The 21,207-nt window shown below is 39.0% G+C and overlaps 1 protein-coding gene across 1 annotated transcript in view; it reads right to left on the minus strand.

The window, feature by feature from the left end:
* The window catches only part of si:dkey-1d7.3 (transmembrane protein 132C), a 30,678-nt gene that overhangs the window by 3,179 nt on the left and 6,292 nt on the right, over window positions 1-21,207 (minus strand). The window contains exons 3-9 of the mRNA XM_046375972.1: window positions 17,921-18,067; window positions 13,273-13,444; window positions 10,776-10,919; window positions 7,548-7,756; window positions 3,808-3,988; window positions 3,522-3,635; window positions 2,621-2,812 (exon numbers count right to left, since the gene is read on the minus strand). Coding sequence (XP_046231928.1) covers window positions 2,621-2,812; window positions 3,522-3,635; window positions 3,808-3,988; window positions 7,548-7,756; window positions 10,776-10,919; window positions 13,273-13,444; window positions 17,921-18,067 — 1,159 coding nt within the window. The remainder of the gene's footprint in view (window positions 1-2,620; window positions 2,813-3,521; window positions 3,636-3,807; window positions 3,989-7,547; window positions 7,757-10,775; window positions 10,920-13,272; window positions 13,445-17,920; window positions 18,068-21,207) is intronic.

Consider the following 21,207-nt stretch of genomic DNA (forward strand, 5'->3'; position numbering starts at 1 on the left):
CAGAAGCCTATTATACCGCTGTTGGAAAATGCACATTTAGGATACATTAATAACACACTATTGTGTCATTTCAAGTTTAAAGTTACATTTGAGGTTCCTGTTCACAGAAGGCTTGCAATAAAATTGTTTTGAATGATACTGTTTGTAGTGAATATCCTTCTGCTCTCAGTGCAGGAACAATTGAACTACACTTAGAAAGAAAACTTAACAAATATTATGGTTGTCACCAAACTTTGGAGGTTTTTCTTTCTACTTTTGGGGCTTTTGAAGGTTAAAAAAACATCCATGTGAAAGAGACATGGATCCTGCATTTCCTACATATTTGGATGTTTAATGCCATAACTAACAACACTAATTAATGCCAAAATTCCCCAACAGATGTTTAGATTTTCAAATTAATACCAATGTGGTACGAAATAAAGGCAAGGCAAAGCTGCTGTATTTGTATAGCACATTTCATACACATACATGCTTAGTGTAATGAAAATACAACAAAGGTAGAAGACTTACATTTTAAAAAAAGCAAAAGAGTGAAGACAACATATACAAAAACAAACCAGCACAGTTTAAATCAAGTGAAATAGAAAGACAAAAGAACACAATAAATACCCCCACTTTTAGATGCACAGTGTGAGTGAACACCACTCTCACACACACAGTGTTCGCTTTTGTGCAAGTAGGCATTACCTGGACAAGATGAATGAAAATTTGTACGTCCCTGTGTTAGCTCCGCTGGGATGAAAGCTAAGCTGAACATATAATATTTTTAGCCATTATTGGGCAGGGTTGGCAGTGGAGAAAGAAAAGTTGTTTGCTTTGACTTAAAAGTGGCCAAAGTGAGGGCCTGTCATTATCATTTGGGAGTTTATTGCAGGTCCGTGTTGCATGGCAATAAAATGCTGCCAGGCCATACTTTGTGCTAACTCTTAGGACAGCCAGTAGGACAGCCCCACATGTCAGAAATGCATTTGAAAGACATGAGGTCCTAGTTTCTCTCAGACCAAACGTAAGAAGAGATCATTTTCCCTCAATTTTCCTCAAAGAGTTGATAGATTTCTCTTGAAACTCTAAGTTCAAGATGACACTTCCCACCCCTGTCCTACATCCTCGTCATTTCCCAAAGAATGGTCCACCACCCAACCAAAATCTAACTTTTTTTTTTTTTAACCCACCTCCTCTCCCATAGGGATTATTTTCCCTTGCTATTCAGAAACTGTTGATTCCTAGCATGATCACTCTCTATTACTTGTATCCACTGTGGCCTAATATATCAAATAAAATGTTATTGAACACAGTGCCTTCCAACTATTCTGTTAAAGCACATGTACTGCTACCAAGCCTTCCTAAATACAGCATGATGCAAGCAAGTTGTCTCCCTGCTGGTCACAGTGGACCTATAATGCACTCTAAAGGCACACAATCCTGGAGATTTAGTATCTAATCAACTTAAATCAAAATTAAAATCAATTAAATCAATCAATCAGTTAAACAGGATTAACTCTACCCGCAATGGAGGCAATTCCTTCCTGGATGACTTCAGCCAGACTATGATTAATTGCGAAGTCTTAAATCTAAACACTAATATCAATATACAAGTCTTACATATAAGGTTTATGCATGTAGGAGAATTAAAGAGTAGGAGGGCAAATCATTTATTTCTAATCTGAAGCGAAAGAAGCATATTGGTCTTAAAATGCATGTCTACAAGGATTTTGATGTTATTTTCGCTGATGACTATACATCTGTAAGTGTTTCCGGGCTGGTGTGTGTCATAAAAAGAGGAACCTTGTCAGTGTAAGCCACTGTTGAAAACCAGGGGATTGCTTGTTAAGTGCCCACATTTTCCAAAAATGAAAGAAAGGAATGTTCTCAGACTTTGCACACATAGGACACATAGGCAAAAGCATGGCTGTGATGGTAGCAGACCACTGCAGGAGGGAAAGAGCTTACTTGTTAGAGAGCCAATAAATAAATATGGACAAAAACGCTGTGGGCTCTCACCTTTGATATTTAATTATAGCCTAGAGCAATGTGAATTCAGTACTTATGTTTGTGCTCTCTGGTATGATCTCTGATGGAATCTTGTCTATGAGGCTGACACTGTCAGGTGTTCTCGTGGCAGTAGATCAGGGCTTAGAAAGTGAGAGATATTAACAATTCAAAGAATATGAGCTTTGTACACTGCACTTTCAATTAAAGGAAAATTTAGCACACTTTACTTAATTTGACGTTCTTTGCATGTTTACTTGAAAAATCTGGTAGTCTTGTAGAAAAATGTGTGCTTCCGCAAATCTTTTAATCTACTTTCACTGTTTCAATAGCTGAATAAAAGAGAAAACCCATGCTGCTCCTCATCAGCAGAATGCCATAATAAGCAAACATTTTTTTCTTATCTCACATGTGTGTTTAATTATTGGTACAAATATTATTCACTGCTTTTGTTCTTTTCCTTTCCCAAATGATTTTCACATTCTGTGGATTGGCCCTTGGTGATGTGGCAAGACTACAAATGAGTAACTGTAAAACTAACGGACATAAAAAGAGACAAGTACCATCATGATCAGCTGAGCTGTGCCCCACACTTTTATGCTTTGCATGTCACAATTTTCCAGTCACTTACCTGTTTGAGCTGCGTGATCGTCTCCCTGGTGGTTGCCGTGGCAACGATGGCCCCGTTGCTCCCTGGGCTGAGCTGCAGGGACAGAGACAGTCCAGAAAGCAATTGCACCCCCAGCTCTGTCACACTCACTTTGTCATCCACCACCTTGATGCTCCTCTCAGCCAGGACAGACGACGTCAGAGGGGACAGCACCTGCGACAAGTAAATGTTCATCCATTCTTTCTTAGCGCATGAATAAAACATCAGAATCTGAATCTGAAACTGCGGGTGGATACACACAATATAAACAAAAGTATCCAGACACACCTCTTTATGGGGCTGTTTTTTAAGGAGTTGGGCTAGACCCCTTACTTCCAGTGAAGGGAAATCTTAAGGTTTCAGCATACCAAGACATTTTGAACAACGCTATGTGTGGCAGCAGTTTGGGGAAGGCCCTTTTCTGTTCTAGCATGACAGTTCCCCAGTCATGCTGGAACATGACAGCAAGGTCCATAAAGACTGGTTTAGATGAGTTTTGCGTGGAAGAACTTGACTGGCCCACACAGAGTCCTGACCTCAACCCCATCCAAAACCATTGTGATGAACTGGAACAGAGATTACAAGCCAAGTCTTTTTATCCAACAATTGTACCTGACTTCACTACTGCTCTACTGTATGAATGAGCAAACATTCCCACAGAAACACTCCAGAATCTTGTGGAAATCCTCTCCTGTCTGTATCTTGTCTATGTGTTTAGAATACAATGTCATTAAATATACAATGTCATTAAATTCCCTGTTGGAGTAAGTGTCTGGTGCCCAAATACTTTTGTCTACATGGTTTACATGATTATAGCATGCACTGCAATTGCTAAAATCACACACACACACACACACACACAAACACATATACCATGGCTTACCTGTACAGTAGTGGAGCCCACAGCACGTCCCTCCAGCACCCGCCCATCCTGCACCCTGGCTACATCAGGATCTGCCACTTTTAGAGAATAGCGGACAAGACTGGTCACATCCACCTGTCAGGCAAAAGAGTCCACAATAATGTATGATTATGATCTTTAAACTAATTCAGTGACCAGCAATCTGTTATAAAGTCTGGAAAATGTGGTCTGACAGATCTAGTTAAGACTGGATAACCTAAATCCTGCGGGCAAGTCAGCATCAGTCAGGACTGTTAAAGGATTTTACCTGCCAGTCAGGACCCAGGAAGTACTCAACAGGCTCAGCCCCAGTTAATAGATCAGGCAGCACCTCAGCATCAGCCTGAGCGATGAAGTGCGTCAGCACCCTCAGTGTAGAGTGCTGGTATTGCAGCATGCAACCCCTGCCCTTCCTCATCTCCTCCTCTTCCTCACTGTCCCATGTTGACCTGATACACAAGGATAATCAGACATAATAATTCACATGCTTTATAAAACAGCTCAAACAAATAGTTTAGGAAGAAAGTTATTCACTTTCTTTCAGAGAAGATGATAAGATTGATATCATGTTCATGGCTTTATGCTAAATATAAAGTAACAGTCAGAAGGTTTAGCTTAGCATAAAACTAACAAATTCAGCTACCAGCACTTCTAAAGCTCACTCAGTAACATGGTATATTTATATTCTTTATATTCTTTAACCACACAACAAGTCATGCTTTCACGGAGAATTATTTGCTGAATTATTTCTCAGCCAAGCAAGAAACTGTGGTGCAGTGGTTAGCACTGTTGCCTAACTGCAAGAGGGTTCCAGGTTCAAATCCTATTCTGGGCCCCTCTGTGTGGAGTTTGCTCTCCCTGTGCCTGGGTGGGTTTTCTCCAGGTACTCCAGCTTCCTCCCACAGTCCCAAAAACATGCACTTTAGGTTAATTGGCTACTCTACATTGTGTCTAGGAGTGAGTGTGTGCGTGTGATTGTCTGTCTTTGTGTGTCAGCCCTGTGATTGACTGGCAACCAGTCCAGGATGTACACCCCCGTCCGTGACCCTGATGGATTAAGAGGTATGGAAAATGGATGGATAACCAAGTTTTCATATTGAGACAAATCCAGGGTAAATATCTTCTCCCACTTCGAGTCTTTATGAGAAGGTATGCTAAGCTTATTGGCTGTTAACTTTAGCTTCATATTTTGTATACAGACTTGAAAGCGGTAGCCACCTTCTTCAAGAAAGCCAGTAGGTGTATTTCAAAACACTGAGCTATGCCTTTCATGACAAAACCGTGAAACGTGTTATTACCTGAATTGTACTGCCATACCATATTTACAGATATTTTCACTGAAGTGTAAATCCTGCGAGATGTGGATTTTAAGAACCTCTTGCAAAATAATAGTAGCAGTAGCTCTAAATGCATTTTCTTTCTTTTAACTAAGTCTCAACCATACTCCATACCAACCATACTTACTCATGCTTATGAATGCAGATTTAATTGCTAAATGAATAACTGAAAAATTGGGTTGTTATATCTGTTGTTGTATCTGTGTTGCTGACACTTAAATGTTTTCCCTACTGACCAGCAGAGAGGCAATTAACTCAAGAATAATCCTGGAGACCAGCAGTGTGGCTGTTCATGCAGTAGAGGAATAAAACATCTGCAGAGTGACCTTTTCTTCTAAATGAATTTAAGTTAATTGAAGCATGATCCTACAGTTGACTGACTTATTTGTGGGTGATAGAGGTTAAGCTGTGAACCACCGTCAAACACCTCAGCAATGATCATATAATTATCATAAGCACAGCTGGCCTGCCATGCGCTGCACCACAGGTGCGCTGGAGGGCTGCTGGATGTGCTTTCACTCTGCAGGCAGAAAGCTACTGTCAAGAGCTACAGTCCAAATAAACATCATTATTATATAGCCTGAGGTTGCAGCTTAACATGCGATGGAGGTTCTGCTTGAATTAAACAAGTGTGACTCAACGCCAGACAGCAAGCTAACTCTTTCCTCAGTCCTTTTGTCAAACTCGTGGCTATTCATAGTTTACATCAGCTTTCCATCTGCAGAAAATAAGCCATGTTTATTACAGGTTATATCTATACATTTGTCTTTTAATTGAAAGTATGTGTCTTTGAAATAATAGCATAAGAGCGGTAATGTGTTTAATTACAGTTTTGCATTTTCTCTTGCCGTGATTATTCGGCGTATCTGATAGCCCTTTGGTGACCTTTGAGCAATCATGCCTTCCACAGGGTTCCCAGACCGCTAATTAACATCAATGAATACAAATTTTGAATTGGTATTAATTAAACTGTTAACTCAGTTAACTGTGTTTACTGTTTGGAAGTGTTTAGTTCAATCTATTTTGAAATAAAAGTAATATAGTTGGGAATTTTTTGCAGTAAAACATAATCTTTTACAACTTTACAACACACACATAAAATGTAGGCTTCAGAATATTTCATGTATCTTGTAATGTTTTGTGTAAGAAGCTCCAGTTCTAATAACACTCTGCTCTGTCTATAGACTGTGTAATTTAACAATTATTCCACTTGACTTTTGCCTCATACATGCAACAATATACAACAAAGGAGCTTGCACTAACACACGGTGCACAAAATTCAGCACTTTTTTCAACATGCACTGAGACTGACCACATTTCACATTTCTGACCTAATATCTGTTAGTGTCTGAAGCCTGGTATTGAATGTTTGGGGAAAATGAAGGCACCAAAGAGTTTTCACCCTGGAGACAACTAACAGACCATTAGTTGACCATCATCATTAATATTGAGTGGAAAATAATGACTTCACTGTACATATTGAGTGAAATTCTACTAACCTTTACCTCCAGGGCAACTGTGTTGCCCCTACAGTGTCCCATTCACTAATGCACAAAATACATTTCATGACTGACAAAATATACAGCAGATATTCTAAATCTCTCAATATGCTGAAATCCAAATCAACAACACCAATGACATCAAACTCAAAAATCACCATACAGCTCTCTGACACTGTGTTAACAAAAACTGGTTGTTGCAAACGTTGCAAAGTAAGATTTTGCTCTTTTAAAATATCCTCTCAGGATCAGCTGCAGTGCACAATGATTTGTTGCTCACATATGAAAATACCACTTAAACAGATATTCAGATGCTCATTCTTGTTGCAAAATCATACATTAAACCCTGTTAGCAAGAGATGTTGACTCAAGTCACATGCTTTTTATTTTAACCTTTACATAATATGCAGAGATTAAATATTAAATCATAAAATTAAATTAAAAAAGGGTTTAACATATGAATTACTTGTTTTTCTGTCAATGGAAAACCTGAAGTCTTTTGCAAGACTGTGTTCAAAGGAAAACAGGTGACAACAGGAAAAACAATCAGCTTGTACATCAAGGTGCATTAACTTCCAAGGGTACATGTTCAACTTCACAAAGAACAATAACTGGACTATTCTAGCATTAATGCTTATCAGTCAGCTATAGCTTAGTCTAATGCTTGTTCAGATTTAAGTAGTTAACTATGCAACATGAAATCAGTGAGCCCTCATCACAGTCTGTGTGGCAACAAAGTCATTTTCTGAAATTGCTTTCATGTTGTCTTTTAAAATCAATACAGAACAATCAGTTATATTTAATGTTAACCAGAAGTAAAATTAGTTTAAATGTTGTTGCTGTTTCATAATGACTTGTTTAGGACTTGGACTTTGACATGTTGGTCTCTACTTGGGACTTGTGTTACTTCATAGATTCATAAAGGCTTGCTTTGTACCACCTTCGCTTTTAACTATTATGGTGGCAAATATGTTTGGAATATTTGGAATATTAAAAGGTTCCCCGGTGTTTAATTTGACTCACACATTATAATAGCACCATGCTATGTTCTCAGTTAATGTTTTGAAATTGATGTTCTTAAATGGTACCCTTCAAATTAAGTTAATGGGACATCAAGCAACAACAATTGTATTACATTGCAACTTTTCGACACAGAACTGGTTTGGCCTTACCTCCTGTTGCCCGTAGTCACAGGGACCCTCCAGCCTTTGATCTGGCTGAGCTCAGGGTCAGCCACATCAATCTGCAAAGGCAGGCGGGGCATCCATACACTCATCTCCAGCTGGGCATTCAGAAAACCATAAGTGAAGTTGAGCATCACCCTGATCTTTCCTCTCGTCTCCTTCCCATTTACATACACAAAGTCACATCGCTCTGAAATCTGGGCAAGACAGAAGGGAGAAAAAAAGAGAAAAGGGTGGATGAGGGTTTGAAAGACAGAAAGATAGCATTCTTTTTTCTTTCTTTTTTTTTGCGCCAGACCAAGTATCTTGCTATTGGGCAAGAATGTGATTTTAAAAAGTTCAGGACCACTTTAGAATCACTACTCTAGAGTTGTGACAGAACTGACTTCTAGTGATTTGGATTCAACTTTCTCCAGACATGCACTAGTGAAGATTTTTCCATGTAAAGCCCCATGGAAAATGAATAAGAAAGTTTTAGTAAGAACTGACAAAGAGAGGCCAGGGGGAACATAAGGACCAATACAAATAAGCTAAAACCACACAGACACACACATTTTACACTACTTCCAAAGTCTGGCCAGGGAATCTCATAATGTTTCTATTTATGTCTTATAAATTCATGACCATGGTCTCTATGAAACTGTTACCGAATATAAATTAGCTCTGCCTTACGACCGTTCCTGTAGTTCTATACTGTAGGTGGGAGCATCCACACCAGTGAGAGCAATGAGGTGAGACACAGCAGTTGGTGTGTTTTATTTAAGATTGGGAGCCTATCTCCACTGCTGCCTCACTTATCTTAACAAACCAGTGGCTCCACAGAAGTAATTGGAGAGCACTAGACTGGAGAATGGAGTGTAGCACTGGAGAGAGGGAGGTGAAAAGAAGGAGGCAGAAAAAGTGGGGGGAAAGCAGATGGAGGAACGACTTCCAAGGTAAGTCAACTCGAACTCCTGAGGAAATGCTGGGGGAGAACAGTCTGCAAAGACCTTTTCCTATCACACTGACTCGTCTGGACCGCAAATTTTGATGTCATTCTCTATGACAGTTTAAATAGTTCCTTGGGTATTATTTTAGCTAGTCTGTCTTTACTCTCTGGTAGCCAGTCTCCTATCTGCATGCACTGATGTGGACATACAACAAGAATATTTAATTTTAAAATGACAGCATCCACGTTTGATCTACCATTCATTGTTTTCCATTAATTTCTGTTAATTATGAAAATTTAGAAGCAGACTTTTGAAACTTGTTTTGATTGCAGCACTTTCCTAAAACCTGTTCTAACATATACCTGTGATAACACATACAGTATGAGAATGGAAAAAAATACAGAAATTCACAACAAACACAATGTAAATCCACAATGACAGTCAGTACACATTTAAAAACAGAAAAGAATAGTCTAATCGCTGCATGAAGGAAAATACATCTGAACATGGTCATTAAAAATGTAAAGTATATGTGATTTGTAGTTAAAGCTGCACCAATTAATATATTAAAAAACTGACAAGTCACTACAGTGTAATGTAAGTGACAAATACACAGTTCCATAAAGGAGGGGTTATCCTTTATATATTTTCCAGCATTTTTCAGTTTATAATTTTGGTTTGTTTTGGCAGCTGCTGTCAGCAAAATGACAGAGTCAGTCAGTCACTGACAAAGTTACTGCTTTAGCTAGATATACTTCCTTAGGAGTTGGTGGAAACCAATGCTTAAATGCAAGTACATTCACTATGCTGTCTCAAAACACAATTCCAAATGAACGTTGATTCTGCACTGCTGAATGTATAAATAGGCAACTGTTAGCTAGTTCACCATAACGACTTGCAACAGGGCAGCTTCTTCTACTGCTCACAAGCAGTCAAGGAAAATCAATAAATGCCGCTTAAAAGGCTCAAATGTGCAACCACACAATGATTCTTTATCACAGCCAATCTCACACAGACATGTAAGTATATCTAAGCCTTATGCAGCATATGTGAAGCAGTCCCTAATAAAGATTCGGCCTTGTGGCAGTTATAGTATAAAAGGTAAAGTTTGTGATTTCCAGCTTTAACATTACCAGGTTATTGGCATTGCTCTAAGAGGGGTCAGTGACTGCAGGAAGCATAAGAGACCATTCAGACACACAATAATAACTGGATTATGTTCCTCCACTGATACAGAAAATCATTACAAACACGGTCTCTCTTTCTCTCTTTAGCTCTTTCGCACTCTCTTGAGCTTACACACTTAAACACTCTGCCTCACACTCACAAAGCCAGTGGCTGATGGAAAATAATAAAATTCCCTTTCTTTCTCCCTGGTATTCTCCACTCCGTCTGCCTCTCTCTGCTCTCTCCTACTGCCCCAGCAACATGGATCCATTACACAAAGGTCAAATCACTGTGCTTACGGACTGAGTGCTGGGATCATGATCTCAGTCTCTAACGCCATATGGAAGAAGCTGCTTTTATCCACGACGCTTTGACACTCACACACACACACACACACATAAACACACACAAACACTAGAGCTGGACTTGTTGAGTATGATGGCACAGTGACAGTGGAAATCTAGGAGTAAACCAGCATCCATTTCCACATTTCCATGCCTGATCACAAATGCTACATATTTTGCAGACGTGAATCCCATTTGCAAGCAGCATGGAAATTATGGCAGTAAGTATTTCAGTCTAAGATGATTAGCTTGTGGCTAGAGGTGTGCGATCTTACAATTTGAGATTGTGATCAATCTTGGAGGCATCCACAATCTAGTTTTCAGGCAAATATCCTCTTACTTCTGTTTCCAAACTTCAGTGTTTCCCACAGATAGTGTTGCCTCCCAGGTATGTTAACGGCTGACAAAATATATTAAGCAATTCATTTTAGCAGGTTTTACAAATATGTTTTCGTGGTTCGAGGGAACGACGCCATCCAGAATAAATCAACTAGCGATTAAACCCTCCAGTCTACTGACAATCACTCCTCTCTGCAGTGAAACAAAAAGAAAAAGAGAGAGAGAGAGAGAGTGCCAACGCGGCCCTGAATACACAACAAGAGTTGCATTTTTTCAGCAACTTCATAAAACATCCTGCTGATGAAGAAAGTCAACAAAACAGACGCACACAGCGAGACAGAGAGGGAAAGAAAGAGATGAGGCGGGGTAAATCAGTGTGCATGAGCGTCAGGGGTTGGCTAAGGCATCCACCTCCACCTGTGGTTGTATTGGCTTACCTTGAGCACATCCTCCTCTGTAGACAGACAGCTGGTGTAGCTGGTCACATCAGTGACTGAGCCATCGGCCTCCACAGCCAGAGATTTCACGGGGACTGACACCATTTCACCCGTCAACACGGCAGTATTCAAGATATCGGTGTTCTTTGTAGAAAGAAGCACAGATAAAGAGGTTAACAGTCAGTTGTAATATAAAAGGAACTGGGAAAATTGTCATTTTGGGGAAAAATTACGAAGAACAGGAGAAACTTGTAGATGTCTTTTTATCTTAAAGAGTGTAGTTCAAAGGTCGATGGATAATTTCAACTTCCACAAAACTTTTCCATGCCTGATCAAACTACACCACAAGTTGTACTGACTGAAATAATAAGGAACTGAGTTCATCACACATCCAGTTAAACTGTCTTTACAACACAGCAGCCAAAACAGCAGACATTGCCAGTTCCAAGCAATAATATGTAGTGCTGGAGATAATATTTAATGCTACATGATCCAAAACATCCAGTTTTCAATCTTTAGGTTAACTTGAACTTGATTTTACCATTTAACATGTTCAATATAACTTCAAACTGCACACAGAGAAATGAAAAAGATATCCCTTTTATCTAGTTCACTCAAACATACCAGAAACAATCAAGTGGCCTGGACTACTGCTTTGCTATGAGGGTGACAGTACATAGAAAGAGAGCTTTTGACACACAGTGCATGAGATACATGTTTCAATATTCTGCTAGACTAATACATTTCACAATACAATCATCACTACTTAGTACAGGGGCAGGGTTGACAGGCAGAGGGTGTTAGCAAGACTAACAGGGATTAAAACACTCGCAGGCTCTCAAACTTGATTCATTTAAATCACACTGATGCAACACCCACATACAAGCTGGACAGATGTGCTATAAAAAAGATTTTAAAATAATATCTCTATCTATGATGATAACATACAGTACATGCCTGTGTCTCTTATACTCACACACCTGCACTGAAAATAAATCTGCTGCTGCTTGTATAATCTAACCAGAAGATCACCACTGAAACACCTAAACCTGATTGCATTTCTAATCTTACAGTCCATTTTCCCACCTTGTACCGTACATCTTTGTCAATGTTTAGCAGCAGCTTAGCTCTCATACATCTCAAAAGTTGTAATGAAGCCTTTTAACACCTTCTTCAGCATGGATTTACAACTACTTTCCAGTTTATAAGATGTCTGAGATCATCTTTTCAATCTATTATAGGCAGTGGCGGTGTGTGGGTAAGAAGCCCTGGGTGATCAGTGGCATTTTTTTTTTTCTGTTTTTTTCCTCCTGATGCTTGCAGACTAAAGCATCAGGCAACGCTGGGCAGATGTTCCCCGGCAGCTTCGCATTCTGAACTCTGCTGGCTTGACAGCTGCTGACCGCAATTCCAAAAGGACATGTTCTAGTTCAGACTGAGACGCTGACCCAAACATAAGCCACTGGATCAGGGGGAGCACAAAATCAGAAAGCAATATCAGCGCTCTGTGGTGCTGGCAGTGCCACGCTGAGAGATCTTGACGTCCAATGTTTCCACAAGCTCTGCAATAATCTGGCTTGCAGAGATCAAATTCGACTCACGTAGTTCGGCTCTGTTTTAAATCTCCTCCTTTTCTGAAAACAGTGTTATATGTACACTCTGCAGTAAGCCTTTGAATTGTCCTCCCATTCATTCCTTCATTTACTTCTGCATGCAGTGAGTTTAAGCGTTAAATCCTTTATACGGTTACACATAAATGAGATGAATACCTCATTATCAAGGGAAGAACATGCAAACACCACGCAGAAAGGTCAACAAAATCAAGCAGGTAGCCTTTACTGACTGTCTCTTGTGATGGGGTTATTCACATTTAGTTGTAACAGTAATTGCTCTGTTATAAGCTTAAAACAACACTAAAGTGGCTTTAAAGACAGAGCTACCATCTCCTTGTGAAAAGTGTTCATCCACTCCACTGTTCACAAGAGAACAGAAGTTCACTTCCTCATGTGAATCATGTGACTGAGATGAAACATATTTGCTCCACAATGTTTGTTTGATTCATGCTGCCTGCTGTACCATGAAATAGCAAACTGAATCTCCTGTCAAAGGCAGACATGTAAGTCCCTTGTAATTTCTGGTGGTAGTCTCACAATGTAAAGGATTTTGAGAGAGCACACATAGCAACAGCGAATTGGTCTAACCATCAAAAATAACATTAATGCATTCTAGATAACATTATGATTGCAGGCAAAAGCTGATTTGAAACTTATTGAACTCTGTGGTGCAGACCTTAGCCGATAAAAATGTGACATGGAAGAAACGCTAAAAACCGCACTGTTCAAAGATAAAACATTCCTCAAATGTAAGGATTAATAATACAATAGATAAGAACCATGCACCCTGCAGGGAATAAAGTGTTCCTATATGTAATTTATATGCAAGAAGTAGAAAAAGACATTTTAAACAGTAAAGAAATGAATACACATACTGTCCTCACCATGACCAGCGGTGCCAGCCCCACATAGTCTCTCTCAGTTGTGTAGATCCGCATTATACCCACATCCTTGACGCTACCCTGCAACTCCAGGCGCCAGGAGATTGTCTGACTCTCGACCTGCTTTGAAACATCTTTTGGCACAAAATCCAGTTGCAAAACCTCCAGAAGACCTCTGTTTAAAAATTAAAAAAATAAGTATAATATGGTTAGAAAAGCTGTAGCAGAACTTTGCTGAACAGTAGCCAATATGGACACAAGTAGCTATTAGTATGGTAAATTAAAAAATGCAACAACATGGTGTAAAAGTAGCACAAGTAAAAAAGAGTCATTAAGTCAGTGAACTGACTCAGTAATGACTGATACACTGCAAAAACTAAAGTAAAAATCTAAATTGTATTAATATTGACTAGCCACTACTGGTCATATCAGGCCATGTTAGGCTATAGCAAAAACAAAAATAGTGAGTAAATTAAGCTGAGCCAGGGTGCCTTTAATGCTTATAACTTCTATATTTCATTTGTTCTGAAGAAGATAAAGCGTTTTTTACATTCAAAAGTTAAACGGTCTTACTTTAGAGGTGGAATTCAGATAGTTCTAGAGAAACACATTTTGAATCCAAACTACTTGGTATTTTCAGTTGGACATTCAAGTAACACTTTACTTAAACGGGTGTGTATAAGGCCTCAGGTTCATGACCTGTCATGAACATGAAACAGTCAAGTGGCATTTGGTAAATTAGATCACTTTTAAGGTAATTTTGATATGTTTTTGAAAGTCTTTATTATCACAACGTGACATTAACCAAGACAACATAACTTGTCATGAACATCTCACTGCAGGCCTACTTATGAGAAGGAAGAAGAAAGTATTTGGTTATTCTGTTTTAACTGTGTAACACTGTAACATTGGCCGATATGTGACCTTTCATTATTTAAACTAAAAAAGCTCTTATCAACAAGTTTCTGAACACACACATTATGTTTTCCAGAGCCAGTGATGGAAAATTTGAATATGTAAATATATGCCATGCTGTTCCAAGACTTTAACATCTACTGTTATTCAAATTTAAATGTATCCACTATAGCCATAACTCTGTCACAGGAAAATTAACAATGAAAAACAAATTACATTTCAATCAAGGGTTTGCCTGTAGAGAGTAATGAAACATGAACTAGCACTAGCACTACACACACAGTTCAAACTTTATCACAGTGACCGCTAAATTAGATCAACAGCCATGTTCATTTGGAGGATAATACTGGTGAGTGTTAAGAGATATTGTTAGTGTAATGTTAGCGATTATTTAATTAGTTAGCAGTAACATGAACAAAACAAATAGCCATCATTTCCATCAGAAATCCAACGGAAGCCTAACTTTGCCCTGCTGAATATTTGTTATAAAAAAAACCTCTGGGAAATGTCATATTGGGCTTTTTTTTATCAAACAATGTCTGGTGTCAAGAGACAAAGATGCTTCAGCATGAAAAGAGCTGAGAAGAGAGTGTATTCTCCTGTTCCTTGGAGAAACATTGTCTGGGAAAACAAAAAACCCTGAAATTACTCTGAAATTTGTGGAAAAACAAACTGTAGAGTTTGAACAAGAAGTGAACGCAATCCACAGGAGGTCTCATTTCCATCAGCAGATGGAAGGATAAGGTGAGAGTGTAGAGGGAAGATTAAGTGTGCTGGCAGAATCTTGAGCCAAATATTCTGGTCAAAGGATTGTCAAAGAAATGCCATGTGATGTTATTTGATGCTGGAGTGAGTGTGTAGGAATACCTGCCAGAAGGAACAGATCAAAGGGAAAATAGAGCAGAATGTGAATGAAGCTGTGGCACTTTGAAGTGCAGCAAAAACTTTGCATAAAGCAAAACAATGAACCTCTGCGATGCATGGCAAAAACTCACATTTAAAATAATAACAAATAAAAAAAAAGAAATCTGCCCCAAGGACACATGCAAACATTCTAAAAACATAACAACACAAATACTCATTCTCTATCAAAAGGAATTTAAGGACTAATCACTGTGCAGGAAGGAATGAGGAGTATTGTAAATGAAATAAGAGGCCATTCTGAGGTTACCTAACCAATGAAAAGACATGTCAAATATAAGCAAAATGTACTTCTTTCTCTTTTGTTTGTCTGATTGGACTGTGTGGGTTGAAGATTGAAAACACATATTGCTGAAAAGATATAAAATCAAATAAGCAGGCTTCAGGCAGTAGACTCGCAGTTCAATTAGCACTTCTTTTTTCCTTTGGCTTATGAAAACTATTCCAGTGAAAATCTGTTTCCCATGTTTCCTGTATCTGAGGGTGAGATTCTCTTAACAAACATGCAGCTGCCCACAGAGAGTCAGTGATACCACAATGAAGCTTCTGTTGAAGCTTCTGTTGAGTCATTGCACTGACAACCACACAAAAAGTCCCAACAAAAAGAAAATGGAGACCATAAAGAATAATTTTCCTCAAAGCACTACAAACATGGTCTTGGGCCCTTTGAGGTGTTTTATGTTAAGGAAATTTCTAAATAAAACTGGTCTTGACTTGACTTTGTTCAGCGTAGTCATTCTTGTTCTGCTGTATGTTTATTAGTGTGTAAGCTGAGAGAAACAAAAAACAGACTCATCTATCTTGTGTGTATTCAGATGCTTGAACACAGGAAGCCACAAAGTCTAAACCACACATATCTTCAACACAGCAGCACTCAAGATCTGATCAGATCAATGAGCACAGTTTCAAGGTGGGCACTTAAGCTCAATCTCGCCAATTCAGTATCTGACCAAATGTGAGATATGGACACAATCTGCTCTGTTTCTGAGTTATGGCATTTGGCCACCAAATGTTGAACTTCATCTGTCAAATATGCACTTAGACAGAAACAGAAAAAGTAGTTTTGTTAAGAAGTAGTTAAGAAAAGGATTCACACTGAAAATACTGTAAGAGGCTGCATAGGAGCTAGACAGTGAAACACAGAAGGGGTTAATGCCCCTATTTCCTGGAAATCCATCTATTAGGGGGCCTTTAAACCCCTGGACGTATCATCACTTCAAAGCACAGTGGTGTGTGTGTGTGTGAGTGTGTGCTTGCTGTATGTGTGTGTGAGCTCAGTACAAGGGACACGACTTGGAATATCTCTCCTTCCTAATCTCCCCTTCTGAACGTGCAAGCGCTTAAGCCTGGATAACGTAGCCGTGATTATGGATGATTACGGATAAGTGGGTCGGACGGACGGTGGGTGGTGCAGGGTCTGCGTGGGCGGGAGGTTGCTGGGCAGAGGTGGCTGTTGGCATGTGCCACCACCAGCATCAGGCACAACTGTAATCAAGTGCTGTGTATCAGGTAAATCAGGCAGTGAAAGTGCTATGAATTTAATAAAAATTCATTATTAAGTCAATACAAGCAGAAGCATTTCATAAGGGCTTCGATTTATTTACTGCTACTGTTTGTCATTTGCAATTTATTTTCGTCACATCAAAGCAATCTGCAGAATAAAATTGGTGATCCTGCTGAATGGAGGGAGTAATTAACGAAGTAAATAAAACTTTGAAGTAAATAAAGTTCCTTACTGAAGAACTATTTGAATTAATATCAGCTAAAATAAGAACAAGAATTATGCAATGAAATTTGGCCGTACAGATGGGGATCATATGTTTGATTTGATCCCATAGTTACATGAATGTGATGATGAGAGAGGAGAGTACGAAATACTAGAATTACTCATAAAGGTCATTTTAATCCAATTTCCCATGAATATTCATCTCTTGAGGGTGACTCATGTTGGTTTGGAGACCCAGTTGTTGTGATTTTGTCTGACTCTTTTGTAACCACTGTACTGTAATATAAATAATATTGTTATAGAAAATATTAAGAAAATCAAAGGAACTGAATAAGCTGCTGAGCTGAGCTGCATTAAGCCAAACTCAGCTGATCCTTTTAGAACTGCACACAGGAAGCCCACATTATCCATCTTTATTTTTGAGCACTTGCTGGGTCCCATTAACATCTTTGATGCGTCACAGCCGGGGCTTTACAATGTTCTTGTTCCCGCTGTATCACTGTAATATTCTGTACTTGTAAGACATCGTGCTGTTTTTAGAAATGAGTGTCAGACATCAAGTGTCTGTAGAGATGGTCGGTCAGTCCTGAAGGTTTTTTTTTTTTTTTTTGTCAGGACTCCTGTACAAAATCTGCAAGGAGCAGAGTGGGTATCCATTTTTAAGACTCCTTTCTTGCGATGCAGATTTCAGACACAGTGGGTAATCTCTCGGCTCTACTGACCAAAACAAGTTTACTGCATGAAAACAGATGTAGTAACACATTCTTTTACAGTCAAAAACAACATTGGTTACACTTGACTGCTTATAGCCTATGCACCACTGAGTACAAGGCCCCAAATGATTAGTTTTCTTTCAAAGAAAAAGGAAAAATAAGGTTGTCCCTGCTCTGCAAAGAGCATGTAACAGTGAATCTATTTTTTTTTTTCATGCTTACTGATCTCTTTTCCTTATGGCAGCAGCAGCAGCAGGCTGTTTTCTTACGTGAAGAGAAAAAACATTTAATAGAGGCTGGTGAAAACACACAAACCTTGGACAGTGTGTAGTACTCTGTGTGTACTCTGTGTGTACTGCACACGCAGCGGACTGACCTCTTTGCAGTAACAGCAACCTTCCTCTGACAGACAACAGAGACAGTGTTGGGACTCGCTCCTCTGCCAGGCTCCACAACGACGTCCCACAGCGTCAAGTCACTGGGACGTGCTGCACTGAATGTCAGGCCCGTTTTTACTGTCACCCTGCAGTAAACACACACACACACACAGTCCAGTTAGTGCAAAGCATGAATTTTACACGCTGAATTTAACTATCCATGTATTCTGTGGGAGATGCCTCATCTAACTAACTGAGGTTTGATGTGAACAGACTGAAATAAAACACTAAAAGAGAAAGAAAGCTTCACATGTAGCAGTTTTTCTTTCTTTGTACTGTTTCTTTGTAATTTTTGTTTATTCCATGCATTTCATTGTGCAATACGTGAGACAATATGCAATACTTCACAACAATTCTCTAGCACAGAATAAATACTCTTGAATTGTAATCATCTGTAACTTTATCTGTTACACTGAGATACATCAGTGAGTGGGAGAAAGCCAGGAGCTGTAAAAGCATGTTTGTTTGTTTTTTATTTTTACACAAGCACGTTTTGCATGTGTTTGTTGGTGTGTTAAGTCATTCATGTTGCTCATAACAAGGTGAGTCAGCAACTGATGTGTTGCAGGCTGTCAACAGACTGGAAATTAGCAGGGGGATTTATTCCCATCAGTCCTGGGGAAAAGTAGGAATCAGTTAATCAGACATCAGACACGCACATCACTCTGCTGGGGGTGATACAACCCTTATTATAAATTATGTGAATGGACTAGAGGGTCCTGGGCATCCAACCAATAATCAAGGATTGTTTTTTTTCTTCATCATTGGACAGGGTCATAGAAAAGTTATTTGAGGCTGAAAAGTGACACAAATCACACAAAGTGCTCCTGACCCACATTTAAAATGCAAACATTCCTTAATCTGCACTCGCACAGACACCTAGCTACAGGGTGGGAGCCTCATGTGTTTTCCAAAACGGGCCAGTTTCCTCATGGCACGAATTCAATGAGATGCTTGAAATGTTCCAGAGGGAATTCAGTCCATGCTTTACTGAAGAGCATTACTCAGCTCCTGCACTTTCATCGACAGGATTTCCAGGCTGAGATATAATTTGAAGAACATCAACTTCAATAAGGTGTTGAGTGATCTTTATACTAAGAACTTTGCAATAAGCACTAATACAGTTAATACAGTAGGTTACAAGTCCTTATAATATGCTTATGTGTTATTAACTAGTACATTATTTTGCCATATCAGTGTTAATAATAGCACCATTTGTTTACTGTTTACTTATTTACTTTACTTAGTTACTTTATTTTATTGGACATTTATAAGCATGACATCCACGTGACAGTGAGTATGCTGTGGTCATGAAAAGATGTTTATGGTCAAAAGAAAAATGAAAGCCAAGGTAAACATATTCACAAAACCATTATATTTCTGCCAATTTTCTCATCTTGAAAGACAGAGCTACACTGTCGTTATGTCTACTCCAAATTTTGTTGATGCAATTAGACACATTCAGGCATAAAAAAAATAGTGCTTATTACAAGTGTCAGTCTTCCAGAGCACCCCTGAGCCTGGCCTCTTTATGGTCTGATAATGATAGATTAAATCTATATGCCACTTACCCCACACCCCAACCCCCCACCCCACCTGTAGTGTACAGTAATATATTTGTAAATCACTGGCCTGCAATGGTTTCAAGAATCAACCTGCTATTTTACAGCAATAATCTCTTTCTGTTTTGACAATGTGCAGTTTGTCATTTCAGCAACAAAAACAAATAGCTGACAAACATAAAAACTGATGAACAAAATCTATTCATGCTAGAATAAGGCTCAGTATGCCTGCCCTTCAGTGAAGCTAACACACATGCACACACAAATACTGAGGTCCAAACACATGCGTGCGCACACTTACACATACTGATTTGTAATCACAACAGCAACTAAACCAATCAATAACCATTGGGATGGGGGTCAAGGTCAGAGTTGGCTCGCAGAAATAAATACAGTATGCTAGAATTCACACACAAACACATACACACACACATATATTTGAAGCAAATTTTGTAGTAAACTTACAAGTCAACAATTGAACAAATGCTGGATCAAGACATAGAGAGATCAATTTCTGGATCAAAACCTTATAGTCAAAGGCAAAATTTCTGAACCGCATTTTCACTGAAAATCTCATTGAATGTGATAAATAGCCTGCAACAAACGCAAACATTGATTTAATTCAATAGATCAAGCAGACACATCTAGAAAACAAGCCGAAGACCCAATGCCACATAATGGAAAATGTTAAAATCAGTTTCTTTAAAATATTTTATGGCATTTCTGCTTTATTATTTAGAGAGTGACAGCTGGACAGGGAGAGGAAAGACAGGGAAGACAGAGAAGAGGGATGACATGCAGCGAAAGGCCTCAGGCTGGAATCAAACTGAGGTCGTTGCAGTAAGGACTCAGCCTTTATACATGGTACATGCTCTACCAGGAGAGTTACTGCTGCACCAAAAATTGCTGTTTTCTTCTATCAAAATTCTTCTATTAAATATTTTTTTCTTCTTAAATCATATCACAATTAAACCACCAACTACCAACATCTGTTATCTCGCTGCTTGGCCAGCTGTGCATGCAGTGCACAAGAGCAACCTGATGAGCGGCCCTCGCAGCAGTATGAATCACATCAAGTGTCTCCTGTTGAGTGTGGAGGAGCAGTAACTTAATGCCATGATCTTCCTGGATCACTGGGTTTCTCACCCAGAATCAGACAAGAGCCCCCTTGCAGAGAAACCTCATTTTGGCTACTTCTATCTTCACTCTTTTGTCTTTGTCAGTCACTGCCTGCAGTTCATGACCACAGGTGGGGGACAGAATGGCTATCGACCAGTGAACTGAACAACTCTTCACTGCTGTTTTACCAAAATCAGTCAATCTCTCTGTTTAGCAATGTGAGGGCTGGAGAGCTCCCAACTCTGTTGTTTGCCTGTTAGCTTGATGAGCCATTCATGTAGAAGAAAAGGAGATTTATTTTGGTAAATATATTTAACTTGGACATGACAACTTGTGGTTCTCTCAGATTAAGTTTAAATAGATTACTTATGCTACAACACTGTATAGTCTCACTTTTTGATGTTGAACTTTTGCTGTTCTTTATTTGGCTAAATGCAAATCCACAAAATGTTTGATATTTAATCGGATGAAATGTTTGTAATTCCTTGTGATGACGATTTTGAAAATAGATGATTTTTAATAACAAATGTTGTGTTTACAAGCTG

Source organism: Scatophagus argus, chromosome 20 (assembly GCF_020382885.2).
Source record: "Scatophagus argus isolate fScaArg1 chromosome 20, fScaArg1.pri, whole genome shotgun sequence".
Lineage (NCBI taxonomy): Eukaryota > Metazoa > Chordata > Actinopteri > Scatophagidae > Scatophagus > Scatophagus argus.